Source organism: Pezoporus occidentalis, unplaced genomic scaffold, assembly GCF_034315485.1.
Source record: "Pezoporus occidentalis ecotype Australia unplaced genomic scaffold, CSIRO_AGI_Poc_V1 ctg1, whole genome shotgun sequence".
In the NCBI taxonomy this organism is placed as follows: Eukaryota; Metazoa; Chordata; class Aves; order Psittaciformes; family Psittacidae; genus Pezoporus; species Pezoporus occidentalis.
The window spans coordinates 15,015,341-15,036,426 of NW_026912778.1; the positions used below are offsets into that span (position 1 = coordinate 15,015,341).

Consider the following 21,086-nt stretch of genomic DNA (forward strand, 5'->3'; position numbering starts at 1 on the left):
TAACTTCTTCATCCCTCTTTTTATCTTTAAATAAGACAAAGAAAGGAGAAGAAAGAAGGCTTGGCTCACCTAATTTTCATTATCCCATACCTGAGAATTTGATATCCAAGCTTTTTATTTATAATTAGAGCCTGAGCACAAGAAACCTGAGAATCTTGTTAAGTATTTTCCTAAGGTGAAAGGAAAGAAACATTCAGGTTAGACCATGGATAGTGCTTGGAAGTGTAAATTGCCAAACAGCTGAGCTGGCGAAAATGGGCATAGGAGTACCCTCCCTTGCTAAGGGTGAGATTATTCTGAGAAGACTCTTAGCGGAATAGTGGTTAAGCAAGAGGGAAAAGGGCTCCTTAAAAACATATTTCGGCCACACAGCTCTCTTATCAGGACAACCTTCTTTCCCAGAGCAGCAGTTGCCTGGACTAATGATCTTCAAAGGACCATAAGAAAAGTGAAAATCAAATCAAGAGTTGAGAAAAAGGTCCTTAGCAGCTGCTTTTGTTGCCAGAAGCTCCCTTGATTGCATCACGTTTAGCTCAAACCAGTCACACTGAACACAGTGTCTCACTGATAATTACAGCTTCTTATATAGGAAGATGGACAAGTGATTCTCATCTGCCAGATTCCATGATGCAGAGCTAATTGGCAGGATGTTAGAGAGGTCATAGCATGGTCCAGCAAGAGATGAAACACATCTGAACTCTTAGAAATTAGCTCAGAATAATTTCAAACTTCCCGGGGAACTGATTGTCATTTAAAGTTAATCATAGTGAAAACAACTGGGAAGAGTGTTTCTGGCAGAGGCAAGGCCTGGATTCAAAGGAGTGAATTTTAACGTGTAGAAAAATTAAGTGCAAAGCTAATGAATCATTCAGGTAAAAATAAATCTTTATGTATGGCTCCTTAACTCCTTTCTTATCTTGTAAAACTTTCAGGAACAGGAAGAACCAATATCTTCACATATAAACACAAAGTAGCCTATCTAACCTAATATGCTCAGTGCAGGATGCCCAGGGAAGAACCTAAGAATGAGTATATAATGATTTTCAGATTTTTATTTTTTTTTTTTTACCAGGCCCTTAGTCATTCCTAGCTAAGGCACTTTCCCAGCTGTTTTTGTCAGGTGTTTTACCTATGCTTAGTTGCCAGAAGCATTAACATACCTAAGGTCTCACTGCAAGCTTCAGGGGAAGTACAGTGTGGTATAAGGTGATTCTATGGAGGAAAGTGCCTCTGCAGTAGCAGCAACCGCCAAATTTTCCCGCTTCTCATGTACTCATCACCTTCCAATGACAGCATGATAAGTAAGCTCTCTTTTTTTAGGCTGGGTTTCTCATGGCTATCTGTTGAAGCTCTTCCCTTTTCCCCTGCATCTGTCCTTCCCCTGGTGGGTGGATCTGGCTCCTCATTCTTCAGGAAGCAAAATTCAGTTCTGTCTTCATTTCTCAGATTCCTTAAGCTGGCTTTGAACACAGGATATGCTTACGCATATATATGTAAACATTCCTGGAATGCTTAAATACAGTAGGATGCTGATAGCAATGTAGTCATGCTGCAAACTGACTCCAAAAATGTTAAGACTGTACTTAACGTCATACCATACTTATCTTTGTTCTGCATCAGCTTGATCACTGATGAACCTAGGACAATCGCTAGTAGCACCTGTCAGGTACTACTGGTGGGTGGGTCAGGGTTGTTTGTTATAGGACCTCACCTCCCAGTGCTCTCTTTCTTTGCTTTTTCGAGAATAATGCCTCTTACCTTCAAAGAAATGCATGGCTGTCTTTGTAAGGTTTTAGTAAGTGCAATCCTAACACTGTAGGTCATGCAGGTTAATAGAATAATGTAGTATAGTGTTGGTTAAGTAGTTAGAAAAGTGTATGTTAGCAATATGTGGAAAAGGCTAACCAGGTTTGTATTAAAGTTTTTGAATTTGTAACTTTGTAATATCCTGAGGAAACAAAATGTATTTTGTATAAATTAAGTTCAGCTCTGATTTCTAAAGCAGGGATTCTATGCACAAAGATTTTAAGCTCAAGACAGCAATCTTGTTATTCTTTTACATAAAAATTTGACTTGTAAAATACTTTGTGAAATCATTAAAGAGGCTATTATGTTTGACAGAACTCCCCTCTCGGCATGCATGTTTATATTTAGTTCTGACTTAATTCTACCTCAATTTTTTGTTCTCTCATTTATTGTCTTATACATGTTTCCCAGGATAGCCCACTGGTCTTACAGTCTGACAGAAATGTAACAGTGAATGCAAGAAATCACATGGGACAGTTAACTGGACAACTGACAGTAGGTGAGTGTTCTTTATTGACTGTTATGTACATCAGTTTAGATTTATGAATATTATTGCTGAAGAGTCAGAAAAAAAATTCATCACCATACTCAAACAAAAAAACAATGTGTACAATGGATTAGAAGAGCATGATTCAGTATTAGCTGAGGGCAGGGAAAGTAGAAATTCCTACAAATATTTAAAACAGTTTAATGGAAAACTATAATCTTTGAGGTAGCTGTAACAAAACAAACTAAAAAAAAAATAAAAATCAGCAAAACATGTTTCAATAACAGTTTTGGTGGGGAAAATAATCATCATATTCTCACAAGTTCTGTCAGTCTTCCATTGCTTCAGTGGGAACTGGTTTGCTCCCATTAGTCTTGCAGTGCAGCTGCATCAGCATATATTGCAAACAGCTGGAGTAGCAGAATGTAAAAAAAAAAAACAAAATAAAACAAGAATCCAACTGCTTTCCTGGTCATTACAAAATTCTAGTGGAAAATGATCATACTGCCAGCCCTCGTATAAAATGGTGGCAAATATTTTGCAAAATATAAAATACAGCAGATCAGAGTTCCAAATGAAATAGAAATAAAAAATCCTGTACTTATCTGCTCTGCTTTTCATGAGTTTCTTCCTTTAAGTTTAGCACGTTATGCTGCTTTTTTAGCACAAATCATACTTACTATATAAATAAATATGAAATAATATTTTTTATATTTTCAGTACTAGGATAGTACTGAAGATATTCATTGCTTTTTAAGAATATTGGCCAGAAAGTTAGTACAAAGCAATGTTCTAGATATGCTAGAAAACAATATATATTGACTGGGAATAAGATGAAAAATAATACAAGCAGGTATGTCTAAGTTCCCAACAGCTGTATAAATTTGAGGAGACGCCCCTTAAACTCCGCGTTTCTTTGTTGTTTTTTTTTTTTCACTTCTGGATTAAGCTGTGTTTTACCTACTCATGTGCCGAGGCTACGCTCACGAATAGTGTTAATTTAACTCTAGTTTTAATCTACACCGAGCTTTCATACTGGCTGGAGATAGCTGCTTCAAGTTGTAAAAAATCTTTGCCAAGTGCATACAGTGACACACCATCTGCACTGATTTCCCTGAATGACCACATCAAATGAGTGTGCAAAGGTAACCAGACCTGCTAGCAGATAGAGACAGATGAGGAAAATTAAGCTAACACCTGTTCTAGCCATATTGTACTTGCCCAGTGTGTTTATGGAACGCAGTTCTGTCTCATCCAATAGCTCTACTATTAAAACCTTCCACTTCGGTTAGTAATTGCAAAAAGGTGAGGCGTCTATGGCAGACATTCACATTGACAAAAATAGATATGGTATTTTGTTTGCTGACACCATTCCTGCTGAGTGAATCCAGCAATGAAAATGTATGTGAGTATATTGAGATTGACTTAAAGGCGTCACACTAGAGGTTAATATTCTAAAAACATAAAAGGCCTGAAGAAAACATGTGTTCTTATGTTACCATCATAAGGGTGAACATCTATAAACTTCTTGGTGTGCAGCTGGTGCAGAGTGTCTGGAGAGTGGAAGTTTGCTAGATTGCAATATTGTATTTACATTATTTCTTTTTCTTTATCCTCTTATTTTTCAGGCTGTATTGCCTTTATTCTTTCTTATATTAATAGAAAAATCTTCTTTACTTTTTATAAAATCCTCATACAGCACTGAATGCCTATTAAAATATTCCTTGTTACTGATTAATATTTCTTACTACAGGTACTCATATCTACCAGTGCCATCAGTATAAACCTGAACTATTGGTAATCAAGGATATTAACAGGCTCTTGAAATTCAGAATGTATTATTCCTGCCTTCCCTTATAAAAAAATTTCTTGTGCAAGGTAGAGCACTGAAAGACACATTTTTGCCTAGCTAAAAACATGGAGATCTCTGCTGAGAGAAGGGGTGGGGGCTTTTCTATACCACGTTTGCTGACATCAGTAAATATTTTTTCCTGTTGTAAATATGGTCTGGAAAGTCCCGGACTTGATAAAAAGTGCTCTTTGTCCCTCCACTAGTGCTGCATGCTGAAGCAGTTATGCGTGTCTGCTGAGTGAAAGGGATGAAAATAAATAGTGGGGGAAGCAGTGAGAAGAAAGTTTTAATATTAAAAAGAAGGAAATTATTATGCCTACTTAACAACTTTAAAATGTTTTTCTCTGTTAACTTCTTTGAAAAGTTTAATAATTAAAAATCCCAAAACAAACCAAAAAAACCCAACACTACAAATTTATATGCATAGCCGGGACATTCTGAAAAGAAAGGATGATTGTACATTTAGGTGGATGACAATTCATTTCCTATACATGTAATACCACTGGCATTTTATCTGTATTTCAGAGGACATGCATGGTTTTACAAGGCAATAAATACGCTGGTCTCTTTGTTGTTTAAATTGCTGTTGATGCTAAATTTTATGTCAACTAAAATTTCTTTTTTTGGTGTTTGGAATTGTGCCATGCATGAGTAAGACAGTCTTAAAGAGGATCTGATTAAAACTTTAACTGCAAAATAATGTAAAGAATTAGGTGTAGGGCTGCGAGAAAGATGGCTATATGATCATCCAGGGAGATGGAAAAACTCCAGTGCACTCTTGATAACAGGTACTCAATTCTGTGAGTTATTGTGCAAGTTATTTCTGTAAAGTACATCATTAAGACATCTTGAAACACATCAAAATCTAGGAGGAGTGAAGAAAAAATATGGTAAAAAAGAAATAGCTTAGACCACTGGATGATTCAGTGGTTACATGTTTGAATGGTGTCAAGTAAAATTACGGCTCCAGGTCTTACAAAACCAAGGTTGCATTCATTACTATAGTACAGTGTATTTATACTGACACTGAAAATTGTACCAAGAGAAAGACACATGCGTAGCAATGCTGTCTGTTGAGATCTACACCAACTGAGCTAAAGTGTTGGTTTGTGCTCTGGTCTATTCATGACATATGGTCAGGAAACTGCCGGATTTGTAACTGGATCTCCAAAAGGACTCCACAGCCTCCAGTTTTTAGACATGCTATTTAAGACCAACAAAGCAGATGTTAGGGTGGTGAGGCACTGGAATGGGTTGCCCAGGGAGGTTGTGAATACTCCATCCCTGGCAATGTTCGAGGCCAGGTTGGACAAAGTCTTGGGTGGCATGGTTTAGTGTGGGGTGTCCCTGCCCATGACAGGGGTCCTTTCCAGGCTCTTAAGGTCCTTTCCAGTGCTAACTATTCTATGATTCTATGAATAGCTTAAGCTCTTCTTTTGGGTCACTTTATCATTAGTAAGGCTCTTCTCATTGTAACCTGTAATTTCTATGCTAAATTACTTGCTTTGCTTATACTTTTTTACAGACTTTTTTGTACCTTAAATGGAATTTTTTGTTGAAAATTACTCTGTTGTCTAGTATTTTCCTTGGTTTAAGTTAGTTAGTAATCAGTCCAGAGAATATTTAGATAACTCTCACAGAAAAATATTGTACCTGCTGAGTATACAAATTTTATAGTATTATGTTTCTTACCAAAGTTTTATGGTAAGCTAGACACTTTCCAAGTATAGGAATACAAACAATTTATATAGGAGGTGAAAATACAGCTCATATGCCAGTCTGTGGTGCAGATCCATTGTCAGATATTTTAAATGACAGTAATGAGAGGTAACTTGCCCTTTCTTAGTACAGGTTAGCTACCTTGTACTTATCTGCACAGTTAAAGGATGTCTTTCAGCTTCAGGAACACTGCAGAAGGTACAACAGAGTGGTGCCTGACAGGCCATATGGCTTTACGTCTCCTCCTGGCAAAGTACATGAGGTGAGCCAAGAGACAGTCAGAAAGAGTGCCACGTTGCTCATAACAGTTGAAATGTCCAGCTGGAATCTGAGTCTCATCCCTTCTCACAATTTACTGTGCAATGTGATGTTGCCTCTGTTTATGTCTATCTAGTCCCTAGAAAAATCTTTTTACAAACCATCTGTGCTATAACAGGTTTTATAATAGGACCTCGCACAAAATACACTGATATACTCTTAATGACTTTGTCTCAACTATCATGAGAATCTACTCACATTAATTAATTATATTGAAGTATGGTACTAGGAAAATGTGAAGCCCTGATAAAGAGTCAAAACTTCAACCTCTTGCCAGCACTTTGAGGGGCCTGCCAAAGGAGCCTTTTAGAAATTATCGTGTTAATTTATTTGAAATTCTTCCATGTTTCTCCTGCATTTCTTATCTTCCAATTGTAGAAAGCCTTTCGACTTGTTCGCTTTGATTCAGCATCAAGAAGCAGTAGTAGCTAATGGACTAGTAAAAAACAGTTGCAAACAACACTTTCCTAGTTTTTACTTCTGTTTGTCTTGTAAGTTGCATCATTCCCTGTGTTAATCTGCATATGTACATTTGACATTCAGCAGTGGGGAACTTATGCTCTTGTGATTAGGCCTTTAATTAGCTGGACTAAACACTTTTTTATACATCCATTACATAATTAACTCATAAAATTATTAACCATACTTGGTGTCACCAGTCATTTACAGTTCACTTGTGCTTGGGTAACAAGATCCCTTTGAAAGAGAGAGGTACTTTACACAGTGCTTCAGGTGCATTTAGTCATTTAGGTACATTTTCAATTTTTAAGCAGTATCTTTCATGTCTTTATGACAATTTGTATGTTACGTGCAGACATAACACTACACCACTGTTCAATATTTGATGTACTCTATGGTGTAAAACACATCTTACATCTCCTTTATGAATTGCCTCAAGAAAACTGTGCTATAAAAATAGAGAAGGAAGCTATTCCCCTGTCACTTATTAGGACCAGGTGGTAATTCTTTGTGGTAGGTATGGCCATTATTTAACCTGAAATCTCTTTCCTGAAATACAAGAGCATATAGTATCAGTTGATATGTCAAGAATGAAAAATTCCCCATGAATAAATAAAAATGCAAGCAGAAGTATTTGATATTTAAATTCTGTACGATTCCCGTGGTGTTATTTCAGGGGCAAAAGTGCTTGTGCATTCTTGGTTCTAAACAGCATAGCAAAGAAGGTCTATGCTGTGAATATCAGATGCCTTGCTTTAAGTATCCTCACTAGCATGTTATATATAATTTTCTTTCAATCTTAAAATCAGTTCTTGTTAAATTATTTAAACACTACATCGGTACTTCCAGAGCTGGGGTCTTGAGACCCCTTCCTCTTCTTTCCTCATTCAGTATATTTTTTTCTTCTTTCTGCGTTCTTCAAACTCTAAAAGTTTTTGACATTTAAGACTTTTCCAAAGATCCAGGTTTTCTTCTTTTGTTTTTCTTTCCATCAGTCTGAGCTCAGGAAGGCTATTTCTACCTTGGACACAAAGTACAGCTCATGCTAGTTTATATCTGAAGCAAAAGGAGAACACCTTTTGCTGTCTGTAACAGATGAAAAACATACTTTGTACTTTTATAAATAATCTGATATTTCTTTCTGTAATATTTGTAACATAGACAAAATACATTCTGATTATTTTCTCCCTCTTTTTCTAAGTTTATACATCTATGTTTGGAGGTACTTGTCCTTGTACTTGATTTTGAAGTTTTTTTCTTTCCATAATCTGGAGCTGGCTTGGAAAGGACAAGCACATGGAGGAAAAGATGCCTTTTTAAAGCCAGAATACATGTTCTTAAGTTTGGACCTTAGAACTCCTTTAAGGTATACGCAGCAGCTGGGGCAGCATGCTTTTTTCTTCTGTAACAATTTTGTTGTATATATTCAGCATAAATCTTACTTATCATTGAGTTGCTGTTATGAAATTGGACATTTTTTTCACATGTGGAAAGGTATAAATCTGCATAAAAAATTTAGATTGAACTTCAGTTAAAAGGCTCTCTACTGAGAGTGGTCGGTCACTGGAACATAGTTCCCCAGGAAAGAGATCAGGGCTGTGCAGTGTCAAGCTGGTGCAGTGCTGTGTTTTGGTTTTAGTCTGAGAGCAATGCTGATAACACACCAATGTTTTAGTTGTTGCTAAGTTGCATTTTACTCAGAGCAAGGAGTTTTCAGTTTCATGCTCTCCCAGTGAGGAGGAGCACAAGAAACCAGGAGGAAGCAGAGACAGGACACCTGACCCAAACTAGCCAAAGGGGTATTCCACACCACAGCACATCATGCCCAGTATATAAACTGGTGGGAGTCACCCAGAAAGCCCAGATCACTGGGTATCAGTCGGCGGGTGGTGAGCAATTGTATGGCGCATCACTTGTGTTTATTTTTTCCTTTTCCCTTTTTAGTTTTATATTCTCCTTTCCTTGTTATTTCCCTTATCATAATTATTATTAGTAATGTTATATTTTACTTTATTTTATTTATTAAACTGTTCTTATCTCAACCTGCAGGGTTTAAATCTTTCAATTCTCCTTCCCATCCTGCTCAAGGAGGGGAGACAGAGGAAGAGGTGAGCAAATGTCTATGTGGTACTGAGTTATCAGCTAGGTTTAAACCATGACAACAATGCTTTCAGTCATATGCTTTAGTTTTAGTTAGTCCTGTGAGGAACAGCGGCTTCTACTCAGTTATCCTTATGGGTCCTTTCCAACTTGAGATATTCTGTGATTCTATGATTCTGTCAAAGGGGTACAGAATAAGTTCATGGAGAGGGAGGAAGAGGGACAAGTAGCAGGTCTTCCTCAGCCAGTCTACTGGAAACCAGACTTTGAGTGAAGCTTCAGGTCCTAGCTGCTTCCAGTTGGTGCTGGCACAAACAGCCAGACAAGCAGAAGGCTGGTCGCGTGTTGGCTTCCTGCAGGATAACCCTTGGAAAAGCAGCAGCTGCAATGCTCTTTTCTCGTGAAAAGGCAATAGTTGAAGTTCTATATCCTGATGGGATATAGATGTGGCATGATGGGAAAAGGATAAAAGGGAATGCTAAATCACTTTTTTCCAAGCAGTGATTGTAGGAGAGCAAAATTGCTGTGGTGACCCTGTGTAAAGGGGTGCCTGATAAGCCTCAGCTTGGCGCCTTACTATTTCATCTCAATGCTGACTTTGATTCCAGAGCATCTGTAGGGAGACTGGACATACACCTAAGTAGATTTCAATTACCAGCAGCTATTTTGCCAGCAGTATAGCAGTCCTGCACTTACTTTTCTGTTTTATAGGCTTTTTATTTTACCTCACTGTATTTTAAATGCAAGTCTAGATGTTTCTATTATTTGTAGAAAATTCTGTTTAAGTTCTTAAATATTTTACCCTCAATATCAAAAGATATATTCCCCTCCTACCATACTGTACCGTACCATACTAAACTATAAGCAGTGGTTGGATTTAATTGTAGAAGTAGAGTTTGAGTGGGAACAGGTCATTAGTAGTTTTCATGGTGGTGCTGACGCGTTAGTGTTTAAACATTAATCCATTGCCATCTGTCCTGCTGTTGTTACCCACACACTGTTGGCCAATATAGACAGCATAACTACTACACAAATGTTCAAAGCAGAGAAATGATTTCCTTTTCTAGGAGAGAGATCCCAAAAGTGAAAGAAATAAACATTATTCCAAGGTATTTAAGTAGGATTTGAGGGATACAGCATACATCTTCAAGAGGTGGATCTAATTCCTTGGTTTTAGCTTTATCAACTGCTAATATTTAATTTAACTGCAAAAAACAGGTGCTGTGCATGTGTTGTGACATTCACTAGGCTGCTGCTGGGTGCTAAGCATTATTAAATTACTTAGAGCATCTGGACCTTTAGCAAGTCCCTGGCAGGACATTAAGATTTTATTTTTGCTTCTTTTTTTCCCTAATGCCAGGCAGCTTATTAATATTGGTAAGCATATATTATTCTAATAGAAGTGACTTAGGTGAAGGACAAAATAAGGCAAATAAATGAGAAGCTGCTTTTAACTTAATCAAACACAAAACCATAATAATAAAAAAAAGGAAGTGAGATATTGCTGATGTTCTCCTTTACTTCAGAGCTACAGAGAGTACTTGCAAGAAGAAACTCAATAGCATGCTGCTGCTGTTAAAGATGTTGACATGACAGCAAAGAGATTTACCAAAAATGTGGGTGAGAAGTAATTTGTTTGTATACTTAGAGTGTTTATTCAGCTAAGTTATCTTTTAAAAGTCTGAGTTTTATCACTTACCTTACTGAGCCAGCTATGGGAAGTTAACCTGTTTCTATATATGAAAGAATTTTTTGTAAGTTCTGAATAGGCAGGCTTGGAAACATGAAAATTTGGTCCATGAAAATTATTTGCCCATAAAAGGTCATGAACCTCTAAGATCACAAGGTCTGCTAGATGAGTAGTAAGGCCAGGTTGGACAGAGTCTTGGGTGACATGGTCTAGTGTGTGGTGTGTAGTTGGTTTGTTGTGCTTCTTCATCAAGATCATTACATTTATTTGCCTTTTAATTATTTTGCTTCCATTCTGAACAGTATGGAGTTTCAAATTCCATATGATGCTCATACTAGAGATGTTTAATTGTGCAATTTGTAAATGGGCAGAGCTGTCTTGATGTAATTTTTCATGCACAGGATATTTATTAATGTGGATTTTAAAAAATTCTAGTTTAAATATGCTCTGAAAATACCCTCTTTTTCCTTAGGTTATTCTTAGAGTAATAAATATTGCAGTTGCAGCTGAATTATGAACAGATGGCAATGAATTAATGATTAGCTGAATATTTTAAAATTTAGAATAGATTTCTTCCTGTGAATAAAAGCATTCCAAAGATCTGAAATTAATTAGTTACTGGGAATATTTATCACTCTAAATCACTAACATCAGTTATAGATGAAAATAATTCAGTGAGCACTTTCTCCAAATCAAAATTAAGGTCTACGTTGCCTTTAAAATAAGTTATTCCCACATTAGAGTCCTGTCCTGGGTTCAGCAGTAGCAGTCATTTTTCTCCTTCTTAGTAGCTGGTGCAGTGCTGTGGTTTTGACTTTCAGCCTGGGAGCAACGCTGATAACACCAGTGTTTTTAGTTGTTCCTCAGTAATGTTTACCCTGCCAAGGACTTTCTGAGTCTCAGACTCTGCCAGGGAGGAGGGGAAGCTAGGAGGAAGCAGAGACAGGACACCTTACCCAAACTAGCCAAAGGGGTATTTCATACCGCAGCATGGCTGTTTTATTTGGAAAAGCTGTTTGTCATTCTTCTCTCACATGTATTGCCAAGGCACCTGGACTCTTTACTGCCTTAAAGTTGTCAGACACTAAAAAATTGCTATCCATTTTGCTTCTTGGCAGAGAATGACAAGATGGTTCTGACACTCACCTGTCTTTTAAGAAGGGAAAATTTGTTAATTTCTGTTCCTAGTTTGGTGTTTTCTGGGTCTTCATTTGCTTGGTTTCTGTTTTATGGTTTTTGTTTGGTTTGGGTGTGGTTTGTTTTGTTGTTGTGGTTAGTTTTTGTTTGTTTGTTTTAACAACTTTTCTTTGTGGAATTTGCATATGAAGTCAGATGCCAATTTAGCATGTCTTTCTTTGTGGTGAAGCACTTCTAGCTGGCTTGCCATACTGCTAAAGCACAAGCTTTACAGCAAGTCTAGACAAAAACTCCACCTATGTTGCAGGTCTTGCCTCTGAATTTATACGTTCATCTGCATCTGGGTTAGATACAAAATCATACATTCCTTTGAAGCCACTGCAGATTTCCTCATGATACTAAACTTTTTCTGTTACCATAAGATCCTACTCTCAAGGGCATCAGTATAAGCTGTCAGTATAGCCTAGTGGTGTATTTGAAAGGTAGACACTCTGGGATAGATTCACATCACAGATAAAGATAGAATTTAAGTGTCAGCAGGGTAGGAATCTAAGGTAGATATCTTAATCTGTGAATTGAATTGCATCTTCTGTGTTACAAGTAAACAATGAACTTTATTGAGAACTTAGAAGAGACATATATAGAAACTTAGAGCCCAGATCTGCTTGTATCCTGATTCTGCAGCTTCTGGCCCTTGTTCCACTGCCAAGGGCAAGGAGACAAGTAATTTCCTAAATGGATTATATTAAAATCCTGAGAGCTAGGCTAAGCCATCATCATCTTGTGCTATCATTATAGTGAATGCTAGTTGTTCAGAAATCTGCAAATGCAGTTCACTAATATACCAAGTAGCAGAAAATTATCATTTTCTGGTCATCAGGCTATAATTTTTTATTCCTTCCCTAGTACCCGGTGGTAGCCTTTTTTGTAGATGAATCCTGTATATCTTTTAATATTATTTTGTACATTTTTTCCATTGAATCTTTCTCAGATAAAGTGCCATTATATGAAATGTTAACAACTTCTGCATAGATAACTTCACCATATTTGTACTCATCAGATAAAGCAGATAACCTGAGAAACAGTCACTTTGGAAAAATTAAATTTTTTAGTCATCCCTATTAGGATTGAATTAATGTTATTATATTTAAAACTTTTTTTTTTTAATTTCTTTCCTAAGCAAACTTCTAATTACTTTGGGAGCTCTTATCCTTTTTTTCAGTCTTTTTGTCTCAAAATGTGATGAATCCATCATTTATATTAAAAAGTTTAATGTGTATTCAGAAAACTTTTAATGGGCTAATTTAGTACATTGCGAATAACGGTATACAATTTTTCTAGTCAGAACAGGTTATATTTGAAGTCCCTGAAAACCGCAAAAAACATCTGGAAAAGCAACTTGTATATTTTTATGTATTTTTAATAAAATTAAGGAGGCAGAGTTATTATAAGTGAATATATAAAATACAAGTAAAAATATTTAAGTTGGCTTTTCATTTTTAGTGATAACTGGCCAAAAATGTTCAAAACACATACAGAGTAGAAACAAATTTCAGAATGACTGCGTCTATTGCCTACAGAAAATATTACCAGTTAGAAAGAAAAAACTGAACTGCTTTACTTCTTAAATCTTCACAAAGGAAGATACATAACAGGTAGTAAAAAAGGCCACAGGGTAAAACCAGGAACGTAAAAGGTAAACAACAGTTAGGTAACATGAATACTTTTCACTTAATTCAGTTTCAGTTCCAGCGGAGTTCAACTTAGAATGATAAAGCAGGCACCAGAAAGATGTTATTGCACTATTAGCAATTATTTCAGAGAGTATGCTGATAAGAGATAAGGTCTCAAAGGATACAAATAGGTCAAACATCAGATATGTTTTTAAGAAAAAAAAAACCTGTGAGATTGTAGAGGTTTACCAGTAAGATTTTTTCAGTAGAATTTCTGGGAAATTTTTAGAACATTCAATACAAAGACTTAAAGTTTGACCTAAAGGAAACACGTAGTGATTGAAACAGTTTTAGAAAGGAATAAATAACCTTATGATCTGCAAGTTATTCTATTTCCCAAGGAGAAATGCAAAATTTCTGTTTTGAGTTTCATTTATGTAATGTGCTGTTCATTAAGCACAGCATCTAATCAGGTATCTTGTACTATGTATTGTTCTCTCTCTTTTAACTCTTATTTATTTCCAGTGGAATATGCTGTAAATAATATACTTCACTTATTTAGTAGACAACTTTGGGTTTCTTTAAAGAGGTACTAGCCAAACAATGTAACAATAATCTTATAGCCTAATTCAGCTAACAAACAATGGAAACTTTCTCACTGATTTTGTATGGAAATGTAATGCACAGACTGCTTCAGTAAGACTCAGCTCCTGAAAGGTATATAATCGGCTTTGTAAATTATTTCAGTTGTAAAAGCCGATCACATCTCAGCTAAACATTCCAAAGTTAAGGGTAATGCTGAAAATGTGGAAAAGTCTCTTAGGGTTTAGTACTATTCAGGTTGCATTCACCATGAGGAGGAAAAATTGATAAAATTTCTATTCCCATTCACACTTTGGAGTACTCCAAAATAAATTAGAATTATAATGAATTCATTTGCATGAGCTGGATATTTAAGCTTGTTGATAAAGTTGATAGCTATACGTAGAATGTAATATAATATAGCTATTTACTGGTGTCGCAAAGAAAAATTCATGGACAATAGAGGAAAAAATCCACAGGAAAGGTTACGCAGTAAACCTGGTAATAAAAAAATAGAAATTTATAATTTTGTATATTCATAATTTACCTTATATTTAAATATATTTCATTAGATAATTTAAATTTAACAATTTACAGGTATTTCTTATGTAAGTGTATTTATATTATATGTTATCATATGTTATATTTATAGTATTATGAGAAAAACCACTCATTGTACTTGCCACAAGCCTCAATTCATCTATCTAGTTCATGTTTTGACTAATTTAAATTTAATGAGATTATAAATAGAGAAAGCATACTGTCTGAAGTCTTACACAAACAGTTAGGTACTTGGCATATCTTCCTTTGGCTTGTGTAGCTTTCTTATCTAAGGGCCCATGTAAGTGATTAAGATACTATAGACAAATTTATAACCTGTCAACTGAGCTACAGGAGCAGATAATGCACATGCTTTTAGCCCTTACAGAAGCAAAATTAGTATTAACTTAAAGTTCAAGTAACCTTCAGGAACCCATTTTACTTTCTTTCATCCATGTGTATTGATCATAGCTGATGAAACCTATGGATGGCTATATCAGATCCAAGGTCTGTTTAGCCATGTAATTTCTCAAAGTTTCCAATAGAAAATACAATATGATAAGGGTAATAGGATAATAGTAGAAAAAATACAGGTTTGTTCTTGTGTAGTTGTAGCCTTATATAGAAGTATCATGGAAAATGCTGCTGCTGCAACCTGTATACAACTTTTATATATATTTTCACACCCATCGTTCCATCATCAAGATGCACCAGGAAGGCAGATAAAGGGAAGGATGTATTCCATCCATTGCAAAGGTTATAGGCAATATTTTAGGTGTGTCTTTTCACTGAGTTTCTAGAAGTAAAATCTTCCTGAGAAATCAAGAGTTTTCCTGTGAACTCCCATTTGACCAAGTCCTAAATCTGTAATGTCACTAATCTTTTATAGATACCAGAGAGTCTGTAGATAATGAAGAAGGAAAAACCATGCTGCCACCATATCTCTTGTCCAGTTCAGGTGGTTCTACTTAATTTTCTTTGTTCATATGTATTTTTGTTATATAAATGTATATAACAAATATGTTGTATTTGTTATAATAACAAATATATGAGTTATATATGATAAGCTAACAATATCTCTATGCTAACAATATGTGTGGACAGCTGATATTACTCACTGTAGCCTGCTGATAAAAAAGTTAACAAATATGTGCAGTGCTTCTTCTGGCCTAGCACTTGCTCTACTTCCTTTGTCTGAGTAGGTAATCATACTGATGGGGAAAACTTGAAGGTCAGCCTTAACTAAAAGCAGTAGTTGACAGACCCAGGTAGGGTTTTTTTTAATTGCTGCTTTCACCTCTTTTTGATATAAAAAAGCGGGTCCTTCCCTTCCTCAGCAAACAGAACACATAATATGTTCTGATTGCCATGAATGTTTGCTTGTAGAGATGTCTTGCTTTCAGCTGAAAGATCTCTATTCACATTTCTCAATGCTTTTATTCAGCTGGTATGAGTCCTTAATTTGCATTATTGCATTTGCATTCACTAAAAAATTTGAGACCTCTGGTGGCCAAAATAATATAATGTCTAACATCCCTATGAATATTAACAAAATTTTATCTAGGTATATTTCACAAATACTGATTTTAGACCCAGCTGGAGGTTGAATTTTTATTAAAAATGCTTTGTCTTTTTTATCTCCCATCTCGGAAGCATCAAGGCATTCTCATAAAAGTAGTTTTGTTTGTCATCCAAAAATATCCTCTATTTAATAACTGTTTAAATAACTAATTTTTCATTGAAAAATCAGAAGACAGTACATTGAATTTCATTATATTTTGCATTTAAAAAGATCACAATTCATGGCAATTCTGTTTGATTTCTAGGCCCTATATTTAAAGTGGTTGATTTCTTACTTATTCCTGTGTCTGAGTTTGTTGTCTGCCACGTGGACATGGAATGTGACTTAGAAACTAGACACAACTGCTAGTGTACATCTACATCTGATAAAAGCAAACAAAATATCTTTATCCACAGAAGAGAAAAAAATCTATCTTCTTGTTATTTAATATTGTTTATAGTTCGTTTTTTCTCCTGCATCTCAGTCTCAACTTATGTTTCAATAAGTTAAGAATGAATGAAATTGCACTGTAGATGGCTGGAAACAGACCAGAAGACAAAAAATGTTGGCTTCACCTTTTTTTAAAGATTTGTGTTACTTTCATTGTTGTTGATAGGAGTGGGAGTAGAACACTTTGCTACCAGGAGAATGTATGATCTTCTTAATATATAGTTAAGTCCCAAACCTTTTTTTTTGTCTTAAATGAGTATAGGTTAAAGTCCCAAACTTTTTTTTTTGTCTTGAATGAGTAATGAGCAGTTTTTAGATATTCTTAGAAATCTAAAAACTATGTCTAAAGTAATGTCTGGGTAGAAACTGTTTCAGCTAGGGAAATAGTCTTACTTTTAGTCTGTCTGTTTTGTCTCCATAGCAATGACTTTCTACATCACTTCTTATGTTCAAAAGTATCATGCAAGCATTATTACTTCTATTTTATCATTTTACAGAAAATTGGAAGGGAGATGAACTTTATGAAAAATACTTAGGGGAATTAAAAAAGGACTCCAACCTGAATAGCTTCTCCTACAGCAAAAAAAAAAAAAAAAAAAAACACGATACAGTGCATTATAAAGCAAAATATGCATAACTGCAGAATTTGTTGAGAAGAGGTTCAATCTGCTAGTAGGGGAGATCTGAACTGGCCTGCTGGCTATGATGACTGTTCATTCTCTCCAAGTGGTGAAAAAACACAGTATATGCTACCCAGGATGAGCAGCAATTTCGACAGCAATAAGCTTTGTTGTAATGCCAAAAAAATCCCCACCCAAACTAACCATGCACACTTACCACATGCAGAAATATTTGATCTCATCACCTAATAACAACCACCACCATCTTACACTTGTACCATGTGATTTTTGTATCACAGAAGACAAGATTTTTGCCTGATCAGCATTAAATCATATTTGGTAAATGGAGTGTTTATCCTTCCACCTTTAAAATTGTATCCTTATAATCATATCTAAACCTTAAAAAAGCAGTGAGTTCTTGATAGTATTTATTATAATTCCAAGTGGTGGCTATAATTTGTTTTCCTGAATAATAATAAAGTAGTAGAAGGCAGGATTGACTTTAAAAAGCAAAATGCTAAAAAAGTGCTTTATTCATGGTTGCTATTATAGTATTACTTAATAGTAAATCAGACTAGACACTATACAGATTCAAAATAGACACCATTCTCATCTTGAAGAATAATCTTTGAATGTTAATCTAGATTACTATAATTTTCTGTGCTCATATTTGGGGTGTATCATGACATGGACTCAAGTTGATGAAGAGACTCAAATCCTAATAGAGACTCAAATCCAACTTTATTACAACCAAGCCCCTTTTTATCCCCTTGTTTGGTACTTTCCCAACCTACACAAACATGCTACGTTCAATCTCATTGGCTCCTGTAAAAATCTCCAGGTAAATAGTCCAATCACAATGCTGCATACCCTCTCACAACCCCCACATCATCAACTGAGACTCCCACCACAACTAAATCCCGGCCCATCCGCCCAAGGCTTGTTTGATTACCTTCCATGTCCTTCAATGTTGCAATTTATCACCCCAGGGCTTGTTAAGCATTAAGGCCTCAAAGCTCATTCCCAAACTGTTTTTCATTCAAATCTTATCACCTTCACTCCCCACACATATTGCATGTACTGCCCAACATTTTTATTTAATGCCTTTTCACTATATCTGAAATAAATTATTTTGTGCTTTCTACTGTTTTCGTTGTAGCTGGCTTAATGGTAGTATTGATTATGCAACTGCTATGCAGCAAACATGTGTTATAAACCATCATTATATATGTATGGAAGAATATGAAATATGCATTTTTCATCTATATATGTTAAGGGAATATCACAGAAAATAATTTAATTCATATTATTTGAATTTACAAGTGAATAATTTTCCTAGACAGAAGATGACAAGAGTTTGCCATTGACATCCCTTCATCTGAATAAATCTATTAAGAAGCTGACTGTATCTCTAATTTGAAGTAGGTTAGTAGTATAGCATAAAGTAGCAAAGCTAGAAAGCTCTCCAGATAGCCATGCGTTTTGTAAGAAGTACCTTTCCAATAGAATTTGGAGGACAGATTTTCTTGCATGTTTCTCTGGACTGAAATGTGCATTATTCAAGCAGATCTGATTTGCTGGAAGTAAGCATAATGGATAGTTAGGCTGCTCTACAAGTTTCAGTTAAAAAAATAAAAATAAAATAATAACTGCTTTGTTTATGCATAGTATTCTAAGAGATGATTCATAATTCTTGTTAGTAGTACTTTTACAGATTCAGGTGTTTTATGAGATGTGTATGTTTGTAGTGTTTTTGGAACACAGCTGTTTGCATTATAGCTACGAAGATAATACACTAATAAGTTGCACATGCAACTGCTTACTCTTATTTCAACTGGGAAATGAAAATGCAATGAAACAGAATTCCATTTTGATAACATTGATTACCCTGTAGGCAGTTTAACTTTTGAAAACCGTTTTTATAACATTCTACATCAAAGAGACAAACTTACCATGTATTATGTTTTGTTAGTAATCTCTCAAGTGGCTTGAATACACTAACCACTCTTTCAGCAATTGGTGAGTAATACTAAGTGATGTACTTTTAAATCCTGAGTGCAACATAAAGGAAAAGCCCATTTATTTTAGTAAAAAAAAATTAGTGAGTAATACTAAGTGATGTACTTTTAAATCCTGAGTGCAACATAAAGGAAAAGCCCATTTATTTTAGTAAAAAAAAGTAGAGTTATATCCTGTAATGATATTTTGGAGTAGCTGAATTCTAGGGGTACTTTTACCTAATGTGTTGCTGAAGAAGCACAAATGATGAGTATCTAAAATACATGCATTTCTTTCTAGAAGCTCCAGATCATTGTTCTGTAAGTTGTTCTGCTGGTTTTGGCTGGGCTAGAGTTAATTTTCTTCACGGTAGCTGGTATGAGTTTATGTTTTGGATTTCTTCAGGAAAAGGTGTTGATAACAGGCATGTTCCAGTATCTGAAGGGGGCCTATAAGGATGCTGGGGAGGAGCTCTTCATTAGGTACTGTAGTGACAGGACAAGGGGTAGTGGGTTTAAACTTAGGGAAGTTCGGGTTAGATATAAAGTTCTTTACAGTTGTCTTGAGTTCAGCAGTAGCAGTCATTTTTCTCCTTCTTAGTAGCTGATGCAGTGCTGTGGTTTTGACTTTCAGCCTGCGAACAGCACTGATAACACTGATGTTTTTAGTTGCTGCTCAGTAATGTTTACTCTGACCAAGGACTTTGTGAGCCTCATGCTCTGCCAGGGAGGAGGGGAAGCCGGGACGAAGCAGAGACAGGACACCTGACCCAAACTAGCCAAAGGGGTTGTCCTGGGTTCAGCAGTAGCAGTCCTTTTTCTCCTTCTTGATAGCTGGTGCAGTGCAGTGTTTTGACTTTCAGCTCGGGAACAGAGCTGATAACACTCATGTGTTGGTTTGGCCAAGGACTTTGTGAGCCTCATGCTCTGCCAGGGAGGAGGGGAAGCCAGGAGGAAGCAGAGACAGGACACCTGACCCAAACTGACCAAAGAGGTATTCCATACCACAGCACGTCATGCCCAGGATGTAACTGGGAGTTAGCCAGAAGGGCTGGGGGACTGCAGGATTGGAGGAGGTATCGGTCGGAGATTGGTCGGGCTGGGGGGGCGAGTTATCGGTCGGCTGGTGGTGAGATGATGTATTCTCTTCCCTTGTTATTTCCTTTATCATTATTATCATTGGTGGTAGCAGTAGTGATCTGTGTTATACCTTAGTTACTAAACTGTTCTTATCTCAACCCGTGGGAGTTGCATTCTTTTCAATTCTCCTCTCCGTCCCTCCGGGAGCAGGGGGAGGGAAAGAAGGGGGGGGGGAGTGAGCAAACAAATTACCTGACTGGGTTTAAACCACGACAGGGGTATTTCATACCACAGCACATCATGCCCAGTACATAAACTGGGGGCAGTTACCCAGAGGGATGAGCACGAGATCACTGCTCAGGTTGGGCTGGGTATCAGTCGGCAGGTGATGAGTGGTTGTGTTCTCTTCCCTTATTATTTCCCTTATCATTATTATTACTGGTAGCAGCAGCAGTGGTTTGTGTTATACCTTAGTTACTGGACTGTTCTTCTCTCAACCTGTGGGAGTCACATTCTTTCGATTCTCCTCCCCATCCCTCCAGGAGCAGGGGGAGGAAGAGTGGGGGAGTGAGCAATCGGCAGTGTGAGTCTGGGTTACTGGCTGGGCTTAAACCACGACAACTGTGAGTGTGGTGAGGCACTGGAATGGGTTGCCCAAGGATGTTGTGAATGCACCATCTCTAGCAATGTCAAGGCCAGGTTAGATGGTGTCCCTGCCCATGGCAGGGGAGGCTGGAACTTGAATGATCTTACAGTCCTTTCCAACCCTAAGTATTCTGTGGTACTATGATTCTGTGTCCTAGTTACTGCTGAGCAGTGCTTACACAGAGTAAAGGCCTTTTCTGCTCCTCACCTCATCCCACAGCAAGTAGGCTGGAGGTACACAAGAAGCTGGGAGGGGACACAGCCAGGACAGCTGAGCCCAGGTGACAAAAAGGGATATTACATACCATATGACATCGCGTTCAGCAAATAAAACTAGAGGAAGAAGAAGGAAGGGAGGACATTCAGACTG

The 21,086-nt window shown here is 36.5% G+C and overlaps 1 protein-coding gene across 5 annotated transcripts in view; it reads left to right on the plus strand.

Annotated features, from left to right (window-relative positions):
• The window catches only part of SGCZ (sarcoglycan zeta), a 451,408-nt gene that overhangs the window by 375,307 nt on the left and 55,015 nt on the right, over window positions 1-21,086 (plus strand). For all 5 annotated transcript variants that reach the window (XM_062602076.1, XM_062601911.1, XM_062602150.1 and 2 more), the window contains one exon: window positions 2,218-2,305. In XM_062602076.1, coding sequence (XP_062458060.1) covers window positions 2,218-2,305 — 88 coding nt within the window. The remainder of the gene's footprint in view (window positions 1-2,217; window positions 2,306-21,086) is intronic.